The sequence below is a fragment of the Lagopus leucura genome, unplaced genomic scaffold (genome assembly GCF_019238085.1).
Source record: "Lagopus leucura isolate 7727_CA_CO unplaced genomic scaffold, USGS_WTPT01 Super-Scaffold_100001, whole genome shotgun sequence".
NCBI classification, from domain to species: Eukaryota; Metazoa; Chordata; class Aves; order Galliformes; family Phasianidae; genus Lagopus; species Lagopus leucura.
The window spans coordinates 4,211,734-4,230,381 of record NW_024962262.1 but is presented as its reverse complement, the minus strand read 5'-3'; the positions used below and the strand labels follow the sequence as shown (position 1 = coordinate 4,230,381).

Below are 18,648 nucleotides of genomic sequence, written 5' to 3'. Positions count from 1 at the left end.
AATGTCACGTCTCTTAAATGCCCTATTTTCTAGACCAGTCTGAAACTGAATGCTAAACAAATCTGCTTCTGTGATCAAATTTGCTCTACAGGTTTGTCATAAAACAGATGAAAGCACAGAGAGATATAGGAAACAAATGGGCTTCCTCCTACCTCTTCCTGTTAAAATACCTTTAATTTTTTTTTATTTTTAGCAATAATTCAGGGCATTGCAAGGTGATTGTATTGAGACCTGCTTAAAATGCTGCAAATGATGGAGATTCTGTAAAGAACATAGCAGATTAGGATTTAATTGCAAGCCTAATCTTACAGTGACTGAGACCTAAAGCAATGGATAGTTTTTGTGTCGTTATATCCCAAGGGGACGTACTTCTTAGGACTGTCAGTTCTCTTCTTATTTAGACACTTTGTAGCTATAAAAAGAAGAAGAAATCACTTGTAAAATGTAGAGAGAAAATTAAAAAGCATGACCCTTCTGTTCTGCAGAAGCTGTGCCACAGTATGGGATGTGGATATTGGCAAGCAAAAACTGAAACAACAAACTTGGTTAGCAGACTGTTCTTCTTACTGTATAATTTCTGTAATTTGGCAGGCTAAGTTTAATATGAACATCTAAAATAAACTTACAACATGCTGTTTTTCCTCTGCAGAGCTTTGCTTTCTGCTTTGCTTTACAGTATTAACAACTTGAAATGCATCATAGTGCAAGTGTCTGAAGGATTATTTTATTACCGTGCATTGCATTAAATTCCTCAAGGTGAAGGAGCCTGAAGACAGCTCCTGTTATCCCTCTCCGGATAATGCACTGGCTTCCTGTGTGGCTTTGGCACTCAACTGCACTAGAAAGACCTACATCCAGGATGAGGATTACCTCCTGTTCCTGTGTTCTGTTTATCACAGAATCATAAAATCATAGAATGGTTTATGTTGGAAGGGACCTTAAACATCATCTAGCTCCCTCCCCAGCTTTCCTGTAGGCTCCCTTCAAGTACTGGAAGACTGCTGTAAGGTCCCCTTGGAGCCTTCTCTTCTCCAGTCTGAAGAGCCCCAGCTCTCTCAGTCTGTCCCCATACAGGAGGTGCTCCACCGTTCTGATTAGTGTCCCTCCTATGGACCCACTCCACCAGCTCCATGTCCTTCTTGTGTGTGGGGACCCAGAACTGGACACAGTACTCCGGACAGGGTCTCATGAGAGCAGAGTAGAGGGACAGAATCAGCTCCCATGACCTGCTGGTCATGCTTCTCTTGATGCAACCCAGGATACAGTTGGCCTTCTGGGCTGTGAACACACATTGCCAGCTCATGTTCAGTCTTTCATTGACACCCCCAAATCCTTCTCCTCAGAGCTGCTCTCAAGCCATTTTCCACTCAACCTGTATCTGTGCTTGGAATTGCCCTGACCCAGAAGCAGGACCTTGCACTTGGCCTTGTTGAACTTCATAAGGTTGGAATCAACCCACCTCTCAAGCCTGTCCAAGTCCCTTTGGATGGCATCCCATATTATTAATGTGCAGTTACAGTTATGGTTTATGGTAGTGGCTCCAAAGTGGTAGTTGCTGCACTAAAGGCTTAGGTGCAGACTATAGGTAATATGTGCTTGGGCTCTTACTCACTATCTGTTACTCTTAGGGGTGTGTAGATGTGATTTTATGTTTCAGTATGCTAAGCAGAAGAGACATACATTAGATGGATTGAGAGTTTCTCATTTACCCTTGAGGTGGCTCCTTAACCTTAGGATATCTCTTTTTCTTTTTTTTTTAATCTCCTCAGGGTAGAGCTGCTTCTTTGTGGGATAGATGGAATATTCACTGCTGACAAATGGGTTTAGGTAGTATCCCTAGGTGTCACTGTAAAGACAGCTGAGATAGAGAGCTTTGTTCATCACGTTCAGCTCTTAGGTATCCAGGCTGCCTTTTAGCTGGCAACTTGAGTGCAGGTAAGTTATTGCACTGTTAGAGTGAACTCGCTGAGTTAAATCAGCTATCAGGCAAGCAGTGGGGAAATTTCTGCCTTATGTTACTTCAGATGGGCCTCTTGTAGACCACAGATGCCTTTTGAAGCCTGACTGTACTGCAGGAACAGATGCTACACGTGGGGAAGTGATGATTTAGCGTAAGACTTAAAGAATGGGTGCAACAGTTTGCCTGCGTTCTTTTAAAATATAGGTCTCTCTCTCAAACTGCATCCATGAGATGAGGACTGGATTACAGCATGGAGGGTAAAAAGTTGCCTGTTTTTAGCCCTTAGCTTCAAGCCTGTTCAGGTGTATAAATTGTCTGTGTTTATGTGGATCACTTCAATTTTCATAGCTTGTTGATGCATGCAGATGTTGTTCATGTATGTATGACAGTTTCTACTCATTTAGAGAACTGAGGTGGTGAAATGGGACTTACAGCACTAGCGGCACTGTGGGGTCAGAAGCTGCTGTACTCAGCAAGGCAGTGAATTGCCTTTAATCATTTGCCTTTTTGCAGCTGGAGCTATCAGTCTGTTATCTTCTACCAACACTCATTAAACAGCACACTGCTTTGGTTGTGAAGATTGCATTGCTTTTTTTTTCTTTTCAATCCACTCGCGTACATTACTTTTAGAGCTGTCTCAACACCAAGTAATTTTCTTTCCAATATGAAAATTAAAAAAAATATAATATGCAGGTGGCTCCAAAAGTAATGCCTCCTGTTTATTTCCATGGAAACTAAATAGGTAGAGCACAGTTACACTATTTGACAGAACAAATTCTCAGCTACAAAACACTTTTTCAACATAATCACACTATTAGCCAATTTGTGCAGATCATCTGATTAAGACACTTAATTTTCTGGTGTGATGGCTGTGCATGGCTTGACTGGAACATGGCTTGTCTTTCAGGTTGCTGTCACCACTGCTGAAATGCACCACCCACTGCCCCACTGTGCTCAGACACACAGTTTGGTCTCCATAAATGTTCAGCAAGCATCAATGAATGTCAATGAGTGCAACTTTTTCCACATGGAGAAATTCATTGTTTCATATGCACTTCCATGTCACAATTAGTCAGTTGACAAGAAATACTTGTTACTCTTCTGCTTTTTTGCATGCTGCATATGGGACTTGGACATTTTTCTTTTATTGAAGTACAGTCATTCAATCATTGGTTATTTTTCAGTGGTTTTGACAAGAAAAACTTGTATTTAATTCACTTGGAATTCCAGTGCCCCTTAATGTGTTTCTGAGTGAGTTCCTGAAACACCCACTCCAACCTTACCAGCTTCCCTGTTCTAGAGGTGACCAGCATGACTGGATCCTCAGCTATTCTCCACATAGTTTAATGAGCAAAACAGTAGGAATTCTTATATCTTTTTGAGATAGTGAGTTATAGTTCTCTCTGGTAATAAAATGAGTAAGTATTTTACTAGCTATCATTGGCAGGACGGGCAGCATTTATTCAAAGTAATAAGGTCAAGTTCTTAAATTGTGTTTTAGTGTTCTGTTGAACACTTTTGGACAAGTTGCTTAGAAATCTATCAATCTAGCTTATCTGGAAACATAATAGAGGCACTGATCTGATACTGCTGGAAGTGAATAAAGAAATTACATGTAACTTTACATGTAATCTCTTTGTAACTTCAGGCTATGAGTATCTAGCTAAAATAATGCAGTTTCTTCAGAGTGGCTGACCTGCACGTGTGACATGGAGATATGTAGTTTGTTCCAAAAGACCAAGTTTCAGCACAGTGTTTATTCCCCCTGAGTAACGGAGAACATGTATGCAGAGGGATGAGAAGTTCTAATAATGGTTTTCTGACCACTGCTCTGTGTTCTGCTTGATAGTGGTTAGTGTTGTGCCTTCTAGACAAGGCAAAAAAAAGGCGTATCTATTTTTATTGCAGATAACGCTTTGTAGATAACAATTCAGAGACTGCTTCCAGAAATGAGACTGTCTCCACATGTCCGTAGCTCTTACTTTAGAGACACGGTGTGAATTAAGTTCAGCCAGTGAGATATATTGCTCAAGGAGTGGTTACACATCCGGTATTCCACACTGCCCTTATTGTGAGAGTTAAATTGTGTTTTTGCAGTAGAAACTTCCAGTGCCAAGGTGTAGACCCTTACTGAACTTATAACTTCTTACAAAACGGCTGCTGCAAGAAAGATGCTGGGCAACAGAATAGAGCAGAAGCTAGGACACCCTGACCAGGGTAAGAAATTAGTCGAGAGGGTTTGAGCAACACCCACCGGGATCAAACATGAACAATGCGAGCTTTTGCAAAGGAATACGCAAGGGAAAGGCTGCTAAATACATGTAAATATATAACTGAATTTATGCTTGCTAGCACAACATAATAGGTACCATAAATCAGGAATTGGGGCTTAGTAACCTTTAGATATTTTCTGATATGGGTTTGTTCTTAAATATGGCTTTCATAAGTAGTAAGGGAAGGAAAAATACAGAGCAGGGTAAGGAATGCCTGGCACAGGATGAAACAGCTATAACAGCTTCAAGAAATATTGCCCTTCTGTATCCATAGAAATATACAAAATGATCCTAAAAGCAATAGGTTGATGATAGACCTCATATGGAAAAATGGATTAATAAATGTTTTGCATAGATTGTAAGCCTGGAGTACCTAGTAAATAGGAAACAGGCAACGAAAAACCTGTGATAGGAGAAAAAGGTATAATGAGAAGTGTTTCACTGATCAAGTGTGTGATTTCTCCCTTGCCATAAAGGGGTGTGTGCCCTCCATTGCAATAACCAATAAAAACTTTGCTGTTTCACTGAGATCTTTGCCTGGTTGGAAATCACTGAAGCTGGGCATTTCTCCTATTATTCAGAGAGATGCAATAGCTTTGACCCAGAGCTGTTGGCACCCAGAGAGAGGAGTGGGGAAGAAGGAACCTGGAATGAGAGCTTTGTTCCTGCTGCAGATTTAGGAGGAAGGAAGAAATGGAATTGGGAGAAAATAGATCTGAGTGTAAAATAAAACTTATGAGGAATGCCTGATAGAGACCATCAGTAAGAATCTGTGAGATTTGCTTTAAATAGAGGAAAACAAGTAATTAAGCAGGATCATTTAACCTGTGGTACTTCCTTATGCTGGGATTAAATGTGTGATGCAGAGGATAAATTACTGCAAAAGCCGTTAGTGAGACTGAGCTGTTCACAGCTCTGAAGCAGACATTCAAACATTCTGTCCTGATTCATGCCAGTGCAATAAATATTATATCATTGTTGGAACAATATAGAAAGGAAACAAATGACAATTGTGTGGAAGAGCTGACCTGATAAACTAAGCTTCTGTCTGGTGATCAGCTGCTGTAGGTTTGGAAAATTGCCATGAAGTCCATTGTGAGATGTGAAAATACCAAGGCAGCAGCAAATTACCCTGCTGGATTGTAAGCAGAAATATATATGTAGGAATGATTAAAATCAGTGATGTTACCCGAGACAGGTTTTTTCTAGCTGATAGAACAGGTAATATTGAAGCATGCAGAGAGGCTAGGTGATACAGCTGTGAGAAGGACATTGAAGGTCTGCAGCAGCGGGTGCTGAAGTGAGAGTCTGGCAGGCTGTGCATTTTTGAGAGAGGTAGAGGTATCTTACATGGCTTTCACTGGAAATAATGGAGCAGCAGTAACCTCTTGAACAGTGCTTTCCTGTGAACTTATCATTTCTCACACTACTCTTTGGTTATGTGCAATCTGTTCATTTTCTTGAACCGCAGCCTCTGTTCTTTGCATGTTGAATGCGACAGTGGTTATTTTAGTGGCACGTGACCATGCAGCTCAGAAATCTCTATGCAAAGATAAAGGCCTCTGTGAAACAGTGATGTAGCATGTGGTAGATGGAGAAGTATGAAGATGTCTGAGAGCCAGCTGTGAATGCTGCTGCTCTAACTAAGGGAAGGTGCATTTTAAATTTCCCTTTCTGATGTAGGCGTCTTTAGTGTCTCTGATTAGTGGTTAATGAGTGTGGTGTATTTCACATTTTAGTACTGCATTTCTGAGAAAAATACATAGAATACAAGTTTCACACATCAGAGAATATTTGGTGGCATGTAGCTTTCACTTGAAAAGTGTTCATTTGAACATAGCCTTTGAGTTCTGTTGTGAAATGTTCTACTATACGCTGGGAAAATAGCCAGTGTAGAAGCATCTTCTAATTGTTTAAAAAAAACCTTTGAATCCTGTTTTACTGGATGATTTTACAAGATTTCAGTAGATAAAAATCAGGCTTTGTTTTATAAGGTTGGTGTTTGTCTCCTTCTGATTTTCCTTGTAATATTACAGTACTATTTCTTTTGACCTGATGTGCTGATAGCTCATGTAATACTTTTGATTTCACAGTTGCTCTGATAGAAAGTATAAAATAAGCTATCCTAATGAGAATTTTGGAAACAAGATGGCTTTTTCCATATTCCAAAGCTCATGAAAGTTTGCAAGCTAAACCACAAAGGATGACTTCAGTAATTTTCTGCTAAAATGACTCCGTCACTGTACAAATGGCTGCTGTGATGTAAGGTTTCAACGCAACAACTGTGGGCAGTATGGTCAAAGCACGATGAACTGAGATGATTTCAGCCAAGTGTCCTAGTAAAGGTGTGAACTGCATATGATGTTAATATGCCTGGTTTTGATCTGGGCAGTTGAGTACTATTTCTGACTGCTATGAGACTGAAAACATGGGGCAAGAGGAGAGGGGTAAAAAGGAGGTAAGAACAGCATAGAGGTCTCTGCTTCCAATCACTATAGCCATAATTGCCAGAATTTGCTCATGAGCAGTGTGTTATGACACCTTCAGTGTCGTGGATGTACCTGGTGACTATGCAGTCTGAATGATGTTGTGTCATGATGCTGAAGTTGTAGAAACTGTTGGTGAAATTTCTGCTTGGCTGGATGAGTGGCCCTGATATGGCCCTGCTAGGCAGGGGGGTTGGAACTACATGATCCTTGAGGTCCCTTCCAACCCGGGTGATTCTGTGATTCTGTGAGTGTTCCCATGTGACAGAACATGATGGCTACTTTTGCTTGTTAATCAGCAGCTATCCACTCTGTATGTTCTTCACTCAGAGTACAGTTGCAATGAGTTGAATTATGGTGTGGTTACTTTCAATTTATTGAAAGTTCTCATGGAAGCTATCAAAGCAGTAGATCTTGTTTCTTAATAATCAGTATATAGTTAAAACCTTTGGCCTGTGTGAAGCTTGGGGTGCTACATATCATATCATAGAATGACCTCGGTTGAAAAGGACCACAATGATCGAGTTTCAACCTCCTGCCACAGGCAGGGTCACCAACCACCAGAGCAGGCTGTGCAGAGCCAAATCCAGCCTGATCTTGAATGCCTCCAGGGATGGGGCATCCACAACCTCCTTGGGCAACCCTCTGTGTGAAAAACTTCCTCCTAATATCTAACCTAAACCTCCCCTATCTTAGTTTAAAACCATTCCCCCTTGACCTATACTGTCTACCCTCATAACCAGTTGTATCTCCTCCTGTTTATAACCTCCCTTCAAGTACTGGAAGGCCACAGTGAGGTCTCCCCGATGCCTTCTCTTCTCCAAGCTAAACAAGCCCAGCAGTTCCTCATAGGAGAGGTGCTCCAGCCCTCTGATCATCTCAGTGCTCTGCTCTGGACCCGCTCCAAGAGCTCCACGTCCTTCCTGTATTGGGGGCCCCAGGCCTGGACGCAGTTCTGCAGATGGGGCTTCACAAGAGCTGAGTAGAGGGGGACAATCACCTCCCTCTCCTGCTGGCCACCCTTTTTTAGAGCAGCCCAGAGCACAGTTGGCCTTCCGGGCTGCAGCAAACACTGCTGGCTCTCGTCCAGCTTCTCGTCCACCAGGATCTTCAAGTACCTTTTCTGCAGGGCTCTTCTCAAGGAGTTCTTCCCCCAGCCTTTATCAGTACTTGGGATTGCCCCAACCCAAATGCAGCACGCTGCACTTGGCCTTGTTGAACTTCATTAGGTTCTCGTGGGCCCACTTCTCCAGCCTGCCCAGGTCCCTCTGGATGGCTTCCCTTCCCTCCAATGTATCGACTGCACTGCTCAGCCTGGTGTCGTCTGCAAACTTGCTGAAGGTTTTTAATTACAGAATTAGTGCTTCTGTATTAGGGTGTTTGGAGGGCTTTCCAACTCTATGTAACTTAAGTGAAACACTTCTCTTTAGCAATATAGTTGATTAATGCTAGCCTTTGACTCTGTTGTATTGATGTTCTGGAGCCAAGTAAGACAACTACTGCAATCAGGGAATTATTTTATTTTATTTTATTTTTCAAGTTGTTTTTTTTTTTTTGTCTGTGATCTAAGAGATCATTCTCTCAAGTTGGGGGACAGCTGCCTCTGTGTGTAATACTAAAATTGCCTCTCCTGGTGTTCTGTCTAGCCTACAGCTGTACACATACAGGAGTTCCTCACTCTGCTGGCTGTGTGTCACACTGTAGTTCCTGAGAGACAAGGAAATAAAATTATCTACCAGGCCTCCTCTCCAGGTTGGATGCTGCTTTCTTTTTTTTTTTTGGGGGGGGAGGGGGAGAAGGGATGGGATGTAAGGAGTGGATGTACGGGGATGAAAGGAAGGTCCAGAAACTTCTGAAAAGATCACTAATTTTAAAAGCAAGATGGTCCTCCTATGTGATACTAGCAGTAGATCTGACATCCTCTGTCATTAGTGCACGCTGCTTTTAATGCCTTCTATAAAACTGCTGTTAAGTCCCATTATGTTTTTGACAGGCTGAGCTTATCATCCCTTCTGCTCTTAAGAGGCCTCTCATTCTTGTCTCTTTGAGGGTTGAAAAGCAAAGCTAAAATTTCCAGTGATTTCACTGTGTAGAGGGAAGTGGAAGTACTGATTTGTTTCTGCATGTAAAGTTATTTGGTGTATTTGGCACAAGTGCAGTTTATTTTTCCTTATTTAGTAGATGCTGAAACAGGACCCAGTGTGATACAGAGTGGAGTCTTGGCCATATTTGGACATGCTTTTCACCCATTTTGTCCTTTCAGGAAGTGCAGTAGTGCTAAAAGAGCTACGTAGGGCCAGTATTCAGAATAGCAGGACCCTGTTCCCCATCACAGAATTGCAGAGTGGTTTGAATTAGGAGGAACTTTAAAGCCCATCCAGTTCAAACCCCTTAGATGAATGTTGTAAGAATGTAGGGTAACTCAGCTTTGATCTTGCTTTTTGAACAGGTATTTCCCCCTTTTCATGTAGAAGGAAACTATGACTCCTCCACAGCAGCGGGGCTTAATGCTTCAGTAATTGCAGAGTGTTTTATACAGATGGAGTATAAAGTTTGTCTAGCTGATCTCACATGGCCTTTCAAGGAGTAAAATGTGCTACTCTAGCAGTTGTACAGACACAGCAGCTTGAATAAATAGGAAGGGTGGCTTCTGTTTTGGCACCATGTCTTGCTTGGATGTGAGCTTTGTACTTTCCTTTCTCTGCATATCACATCAAATCTAATCTTTTATTTTATTGGCAGATGAAGGGGCTTTAGTGAAAGGAGCAAAAAAACTTGGTTATGTCTTCACAGGAAGGACTCCACATTCAGTTATCATTGATGCGGTAGGTAGACTGTGTGCCAAGCTCATGAGCTCATGTAGAAAATATATGTTTACTGTTTAGTTCTTCTTACTTTTAAGGCCTTTACTAAGGTAGGTACAAAAGGCTTTTGTTGGTTGTGAAGAGTTGTTTTAGTCTATTTTATATGCAAAGTCCTCTGTTCTTCTCTGTGGAATGGGCAGTAGGGAGTTGGAAGCTCATGTGAAATTATGGCAGTTGTGTCTGAAGAACATTTCACTTTAACTGGGAAGCTCAAAGTAGCACACATCCATAAGGAAGTCATAGAGTCAAGGCTGAGGAAGACCACTAAAATCACCACCATGCCCACTAAACCATGTCCCTCACTGCTACATCTCTTTTCTTGAAAGGCTTGTCTATCACATTTCGTTCTGTTGTATTTGGTAGTTACTCTATTTCTAAATGTTGAATTGCTTGTATTAAAACATTTCTTTTTCTTCCAAGTTAGATAATCTTCTGAAGAAATTTTATGTACCTTGCAATCTCTGCGTGTATGCTGGGGTGTGTAACTAGCAGATAACATTTGACATGGCAGTTTCAAACTCATGAAGCCACATTCTGACTCTAAGTTGCAGTTTGTGCTGAAGTGGCTCCAGACATGTACAGGTGCAGCTGAGATAAGAACTTTCTGTGGAATACCTAGTAGGTGCTTACTGAGAATAATGGATATACTTTTTTCTTCTCTGTGGATTCGCTTTCAAATTTTTGGTACAACTCCAAGCCAGGCACTTGAAACATCTGACAGTCTGGAACTTGTTTCAAACCTTTTATTTTGCAGGAAACTAATGCTTAGATTAAGGAGAAGAGCTTAGGATGAGGCATGTATTCTAGAGCTATCTACGCTCTTATCCTCTCTGCAGAAAGCAGAGGATGCTTATATCTCTAATAGTAAGATAATTTTTTTTTGAAGTTGTATAAAAAGAGTAAATGGAAGTGCCATGTCAAATGATCTTCGTTAAACAAGGCTCTGCGTCACTTGTACCAGGAGAGGGAGCTATTATCTCAGCTTTATTTACACCAGGATGTGTAAGCAGAAGTGTTTCAACTAACTTGTATGTTAACGCATAGGAATATCACATGATTTGTACTTAAAATAGTAAATATCTTTGTTTTTGTAGCTGGGAAAAGAAAAAACCTTTGAAATTCTTAATGTACTGGAATTTTCCAGGTAAGTTTTCTATAATATATTTTACTCAGGGTAGTGAAAAACATTTTAAATAAATATGTATCTTTGATAGGTAGATATATAGCTAATGCAGTAAAAAAAACCTGAACCTCCTTAGTTTTTTTTTCTCCTGCTCCTCCATCCCCATTTTCCAATAATGATCTAAAAGAGTTACTTAAAAAATGGTGTCTGGTGGCAGCTGTTAGAATGGGAGGTTGGAGGTTTCTCTGCTACCCAAGCTCTCTTTTTACCTTGAAGTTGCTGCTGTGAGAGTGTTGCTCCATATCTCACTTATATCTTGATGTATCCTTTGTCTACTTCAAGAACATGATTTCAGATTGAGTGTTTACAGAAGTTGTGTAAATCACTTGTGTTTTACTTTCATAGGTAAAATTGCCTACTGAAGGACTTTTTGGTGCTCATTGTAAGAAACATCTCAGCTGTGAACAACTAGCTATGATTGCTTTTGATTTCTTTTCACCTTTTCCCATTCTGAATGCAGCTACTTAGGCTACATATGAAAATATCTAAAAGGTGCTAGGAGAGTCCTTCAGGGTTTCAGACAAGTTGACCACTCTCCACAGACAGGAGAATCTGTAGCCCTCATGCAGTGCTTTTAGTAAACGCTGTCCTAGCCCTTCCCTGTGTGTATCAACTTTCCCACATGACCAAGTGAGGGAATCCCTATAATTACATTTCAAAAGCACATGGAAGTTCCCCAGGGCCATTAGTTTGCAGCATAAATTCTTAGCATAGTTAACTTGCTTCCAGACTTGCTTTGGAAAGCACAAAAAGATGGTTTTGTCTGATGAGACATAGTAAGAGCTTGCTATTGTGTAAATGTTTCCCAAGCTTACAAAAAGAGGTTAGATCTGCCAGAGTAACTTTTAAAGAGAAGGATTTGAGACTTCACATTCTGCTCTGTTTCTACATACTTGTAAGAAAGGAAGGAGGACACCTCTGCTCCTTGTTTCCATCTGCTTCTTTTGGCTAAGGACAAGAATTACATGAAGTCACAGACAGCTTTGGGTTTGAAAGACCATTAAAGATCACCTAGTCCACGCTCCCTGCCAAGGGCAGAAACATCTTTAACTAGATCAGGTTGCTTAAAGATCCACCCAACCTGGCTTCCCATGATGCATCCAACTATGCTTACAGATAACTTTTGAATACGAAACTACAGTTTCTTCAGAGTTCTCTTGAGAGGAGTTTATTCGTTTGCCTCTCACCCTTATAAACTGCATTTTTATTTCCAGTGTATATTAGAAAAGAGAGGTGGATAACTGAAATGTCAAAATGTATATATTTAAAATAATTAAGTTTAAAAAAATCCCTTACCTTAACTCTTAAACCTTAGATTCTTACACTGTTTACTTTAAAAATACACATATACATGACTTGGTCTTGATGTGCAGCTCTCAGAGAGTAAGGAGGCTAAAACCTGATCTGGAGCGTGACTACTTTCTGTGATATTTTTGCATGTTCTTCATTCTTTTGGGTTAAAAATTTAAATAAAGGCCCCTATGTCAGTAGGTATTTGTTTCAGTATGTTAGGAGTAATATACTTCCAGCCTTAATATTTCCATTTCTAGCCAGAATCCCCAAAACATTACCTTTAAGATATAATAAAAAAGATGAGAGTAAATGACTCCTCTTTGTTCAAGATAATTGTTATGCCATCTTGCTTTTTTCCAAGTTCTTGCTCACATTTGGCTGTAAGTACAGGTGTTTTGATCAAGTGCTTGCCCATGGGAGCCATGGGGCTGAAGCTGGAAATGTGCAACTTAATATTTCTTCTTGCTTTCTAGGACTGTGAGGTCTTAAGTTATTACTCTTCCACCTCACACGATCCTTGATGCACTAAGCACAACTGAGTATTCACTGGCTAGAACAGGGCTTCTGCTTCATCAATATAGATAATGAAAACAAATGTTTTTCTTTCAATAGTAACAGGAAGAGAATGTCTGTGATTGTTCGAACTCCAGCAGGACAACTACGTCTGTACTGCAAAGGAGCTGTGAGTAATTATACCACTTCAGTGGAGAGCTAATATTACTAGTTATTGTTTCAACAGCTGTGACTGATGCTGGCACTTTATGTCTCATACGTAATACCAGTTGGCATTTTGTTTAGGACCAAGTGATTTAGGAGGTCTGTAATTCCTTCTTTGACTTCTTTTGCAGGCAAGTTGTTAGGCTATTTACTGTCCAAGTGGAATCCTGAAACTTACAGGAACAGTACTCTCAACTTAAGCAAAGGCTGGATTTCATCCAGCCATACAACAGGAATTCAGGAGCTAGACAAAATGCTGCTGTCTAAAGCTGTAATACTAACTTTTGCTTTCAAGTGGTTGGCTCTTGATCTGGCTCTCTCACATCTCTACACCTGCTGTTTTTTGTCATCATGACTTGCACCAAGTTATGTTTCTGTCTTCACTGATGGGCAATAACTTAACAAAATACAAAGGCTGTAAAAGCAGCATTGTCCACAGCCATAGTGCTCTGATTTCAATGGAAAATCATGGAGGTGACTTTTTACAACAGGGAAAACTATTTCTAATATCCGGTAAGGATCTGGTTTACTTGACATATAGGCTTGGGTGCACAGCTCTGCTTCAGTTTAACTCCTGTGATACGGTAAAGATGATGCTAGCTTCAAGCTAAAGTGGTGGGAATGAATTAAGCCTGCTTTTGCTACGCGATACTTTAAAGTTGTGTGCATAGTAACTCCTCACTGATTTGCACCTGTTTGTGTTCAATCACTGCTATTACTGTGCCTCTGTTAACAGTTTCTTGTAGATTGGCAGTGAAAAGGGTGGAAAACAGGAGTAAGAAACTTCTTGCTGTCTTTGATTTGAGCAGGATCAGATGTCTGATGTGCTGATTACTACAACCCTTTTGCTCCAATATGGTTTTTCATTTTGTTTGTTCTGCTGCATCTACTGCTCATCTACTGTTTCTGTTCTGCACAAAACGTGCCAGGTTCTGATGGAAACATCTTATCCTAACACTTAGATCATAAATTTCCTGTTTTATATGACTATTCCATGATGGATGTAGGCCTATGTGCTTAGTTTGCTTTAGAGTATGTATTTAAGGACATTTAGGGTTTGCATATTTTGCTTAACATAGCAACTCAATCTGGTAATCACATGATAAAACACAGAAACAAGAAAGATGATGATGCTGCATTTTGATTACTTCTGTTATTCATGTACATAAGTATTTCTATTGCCATGTGATTTAGTGTTAAAGAAGGAGCTGTGGGAGGAAGGTTTTTCTACCTTCTGTTTTTAAACATCAATGGAAATCTCTTCTAGAAAGGCAGGAAGACTACAATGAGTACTAAATAAGACAACATACTTACATACTCTGAAAACTAGTACGTTTGCTTAATTCAGACAGGAGTGTTCTACAATGGTTGAGAGGGGATTACATGATGGAAAAGTCCCTATTATTTAAGTGGGTAGAGACAGTGTGTACTTCTGTGCCTGTTATGTGTAGTCGGTGCACTGTGATCTCTACTACTGGGCACAGCTCAGATGATTATTCAAACCAGTGTCTCTGAAACTTGAATGCATTACATTAAATTTATTAGTCTTGGGTTCCGATTTAAGCAAGTCCAGTCAGGTAATTTCACTAGATCTGGTACATACACACATTGAAACTTTGTATGCAGACTTACTCCATTGTAATGAATTTGCTTTTAACAGGACAATGTAATTTTTGAGAGGCTTTCGAAAGATTCCCAGTATATGGAGCAAACACTGTGCCATCTTGAGTACTTTGCCACAGAAGGTAAGAGAAGCAGCATGTAAAAGTCATTCAGTTTATTAGTTTATTTCTTGCACTACCTGAGCTTTCTTGTGCCAAATAAGGTGGCTGTATATTCAAAATCGGTATGTAGCAGCAGATTAGCAACTTGTAAGATAACTATACCTAAGGAAATTTTTGCCCTACTTCTACTTCTGTGCAATTCCAGTACAGAAATGGAATGTGGAAGGAGTTGGAACTCTGTATTTGTGATTAGATGAAGGGACACTAATTATATTTTTCAATTTAATTGGAGAAACTGGTATTTTTACCACCGTAAAAAGTCAGATGACAAAGTCTCTGGCTTTATGAAGCAAACTTAATAACATGAATATACTGAGATGCCTGGAGGGCACAAGATGATCTGAGATGGTCTCAAGACCTTTGATTGGTGTAACACCTCTGTTCACAGGGAAGTGCTTGGCTTTGTTCCCTTTTCTGCAGTAGGGTAAAATGTTGGCATTAACTCTACATTACAATACTGAAAATTAGAGAGAAGCTTGTACCCATTAGGCCCTCTTGATTTGCACCAGCAGTAGTAACCTGTATGAGCCAGACACTCGTTTAGTATTTGTGGAAACAAATGCATTAAAAAATGTACAGGAAACCAGAGTTCACCAATTTGCAGAAAGAATTGTTGACTCCAGTGAGAGGGTTAGAATTTAGTGTTCTTTAGACCATTTTGCAGGTACTCAGTCACTGCACACCTAAAATTGCACTGTATTCTGTTTTGTAGGTCTGAGGACTTTGTGTATCGCTTATGCCGATCTGTCAGAAAACTCTTACAGAGAGTGGCTGAATGTCTATAATGAAGCCAGTATACTTTTGAAAGACAGAACTCAGAAGTTGGAAGAATGCTATGAGATCATTGAGAAGGTAAGAATTTTTTTGAGGGTTGAATGCAGATTGCTTTTGCATGCAGTTTGGGCTTTATACAGTGTAACAAATAGTTCTTTTCAGTTTCAGAAGAATGGAATTGTATTCTTAATTGAAAACCTTAATTGAAAGTTAATCTAACTTGATAGCAGAACTGATATAGTCAGCATGTTGCATCAAGTTCCCACTTGCTAATGTGTGAAGAGAAGCTGCTTCTTTTTTGTAATGCAGTCAGAGCTGCAGTTTTCTGAAGGATGTTTCGGACACTGCAGGCATTACCATGTGCTCAGTGTGGCCTGTAGCTCAAAAACTGCTCCTTTCACGTGAATTGTTGAACTAATAATTCTGAAAGTTTAAAGCAAGTATGAGAGAAAGTTTTACCTGATGGCACGTCTTGCTGAAATGTTAAGATGTCAACACTAGGGGCCAGTGTTTGATATTTGCTGGTCTTTTATCTGCTTTCTGAAATGCAGATGGTCAGCTCACCTAAACTCATTCATGTTCTTTCCCTCTTGTTTTGAGTCTTTTACTGATTTTTGTTTAGTGGTTTATTTTGAAGACTTGTTATTAGCTTTAATAATATTGCTATATTAACAGTGCAATTCAAATTCCAGAGGCCTCTTCATTGGTTATTCAAGTTATTTGGGTAGAACAGGGGAGAAGACTGAGACTAGGATGGGAGCCAGCTTTAATGGAGTAAGAGAAATGCTCCAGCAACTCAATATGAGGTGGTAGCTGAAGATTAGGTCTTACTTTTCAAAATGTCTAATGGTCATTTTCTGTTGGCTGATCAGTAACAGTGTTGTTATCTGAGCACTGATTTTGAAGGCTTATGTAGCTTTTTGCCTTCCTGCACTTTGCTTTCATATTTTACTGATTTCACAAGTGAAAAACTGTTGTGGGTGATCAACCCATTAACATGGGGCTGATTCTTTAACTTGAGGATGTTTTCTCAATCCTTCAAACATTTTTTGCCGTCTACCTTCTGCCTCCTTTCATAATTTAACATCTTGAAAAATGGGCAGCCACGAGTAGGTTTTTGATTTGGAGTTTTGAACTTTGTGGCGCCATGTTGGAAGGAAAACACTGACTTTCATGTTAGTTTACTTTCTGGTCAGGGTGTGAGCAAGGAATTGTACTGGAAACTTAGATTTTTCTCAGAGTTTGTGTTTCCCTGGTTAATTCTCTAGTATAAGGAATTTTTATTTTTTTTTTTCCTAGATAATAAGCTGAGATTTAGTATCAAATAACTGTTTTAACATGCTAATTTTGCATTTAAAGACTTTAAGTAAGAGTGGTATTTTAAGTCTGACTGAGGTGACTGGATTGTAGTAAGGTGTGTGTGTGTGGGGACAAACTTCAGCTGTCTTTTTGGATACCTATAAATTGGCTGAGAGGGTTTCAACAGATGCAATGAATAGTAACTCCTTGCTCCTGGCTTTGGCCATTCCCAGCACTGTGCTTTAATGTGTAATCAATCATTTAACAGGTAAATTTGGGAACATAAGACAAGTTGCACTTACATACTTGCTCTGTGTTTGTTACATTCAAATGCGACATTGTATTCATTGGAGGAATGTTTTACCAAAACTCAAAGGGATTTCAAAGAAAATGGCTTGTGGGAGTTCATACTACTGCCTTTACCTACTGAACATCTTAACAAAACTTGTTTGTTGTCAAGGCTTACATTAATTAATGTCTGGTTACATGCCTGTATGGACAGCAGCTTCCCCTTCAGTTATTTATACATGCATAGATAAATACAAGCAAGAACTGCTGTAATGTTCTCTTCATCTGTTTTTGCTAATTAAAAAAAAAAGTAGTGCTTGCAAACATGAGAAGTTGTTATGCTCTCTGCTCAGTTCCTGAAATGGGGCATATAACTAAGCTCAATTTATATCCATTTCTTTTAAATTGAACATTTTTGCATGTCTAAGCAATCATTAAAAATACTTCTAATGTTCAAACTGGGTAACTGGATTATGCCTTTTGACAAGGTGTATTTCTTTGGTATTTCTGTCAGCCTGACTTTTTTTCCTGTAATGTTGCCAAATCTCTTCGAGCAATCGCTCTGCAATTGCATATGAATATGGCTTATTCTGTAGTATTAAGTGGTTGTGTGAGACATTCTTTTCTGGCACACATCTGTATTAGACTACGGATACTTGGACTGATTAATGTCCATACCACTTCTATTACATCGATGTGGTGATTATATCCATAAATAGTTGGAATAATTTTTGCTTTGATTGTATCCATTCTGTGTGCACGTTTTACAGGAGGGAAGTTAGTTTCAATGATGTGATGGCAGGTGACTTTCGTTTTGTGAGCTTAAGGAACATAATCTGTGGCCACTCATCATGTTGCTGCAGTGATTACTGAGTATTCTAGTGTACATGTTCATCCACAGGATAGCTTTGGAGCTGTTTAACTTCAATTAACTGCTCTTGAAACTCTGCCAACTTTCTGATCGTAAACGCTGGGTTCCATTCTGTACATCCTGAAATGTGATTTGTGTGCTGGGGAAGTAGAAGAGGCACACCAAAAGCCTCCTGGAGTATGTACTGCTTGTCAAAAAGCTGTATTAGCAATGAGGCACAACGTGTTTTTAATTCCCCGTTTTTAGAGTATTCTAAACAGAGATTCATCCTAAGAAACCAATCCTTCAAATTCTTTCTTTCAGGATTTACTGCTTCTTGGAGCCACAGCCATTGAAGACCGCCTGCAAGCAGGTGTTCCTGAAACAATAGCCACACTAATGAAGGCAGAAATTAAGATATGGATTCTGACAGGGGACAAGCAGGAAACAGCTCTCAACATAGGTATTCTTTTTGGTTACATAACGTTTGTCTGAGGTGTAGCAGGTTAGACAGTGGATGTGATGTGTGGGTTTTTAAAACAAAAACAGGCCTGATTTGTACTCATAGACTGGCTCCTTGGTAGCTGATAGGCTTGTGGAAGCCTTTCATTTGGAGAATTTGGAATTCTGAAATGAAAGTTTTGCACTGAATGTCAGGCTATGTGAAGCTGCTGGAGAGGGTCCAGAGGAGGGCCACAAAAATGATCAGAGGGCTGGAGCACTTCCCCTGTGAAGACAGGCTGAGGAAGCTGGGCTTGTTCAGCCTGGAGAAGAGAAGGCTGTGAAAAGACCTCTGCAGCTTTCCAGTATTTAAAAGGGAATTATAAAGAGGAGGGGAATCAACTTTCTACTTGGGTAGATAGTAATAGGACAAGGA

The 18,648-nt window shown here is 39.9% G+C and overlaps 1 protein-coding gene across 4 annotated transcripts in view; it reads left to right on the top strand.

The window, feature by feature from the left end:
- ATP8A2 (ATPase phospholipid transporting 8A2) overlaps positions 1–18,648 on the top strand; it is a 314,007-nt gene that overhangs the window by 68,324 nt on the left and 227,035 nt on the right. For all 4 annotated transcript variants that reach the window (XM_042868038.1, XM_042868034.1, XM_042868036.1 and 1 more), the window contains 7 exons: positions 8,366–8,471; positions 9,462–9,544; positions 10,678–10,727; positions 12,672–12,741; positions 14,437–14,521; positions 15,273–15,412; positions 18,096–18,234. In XM_042868038.1, the coding sequence (XP_042723972.1) occupies positions 8,366–8,471; positions 9,462–9,544; positions 10,678–10,727; positions 12,672–12,741; positions 14,437–14,521; positions 15,273–15,412; positions 18,096–18,234 (673 nt within the window). The remainder of the gene's footprint in view (positions 1–8,365; positions 8,472–9,461; positions 9,545–10,677; positions 10,728–12,671; positions 12,742–14,436; positions 14,522–15,272; positions 15,413–18,095; positions 18,235–18,648) is intronic.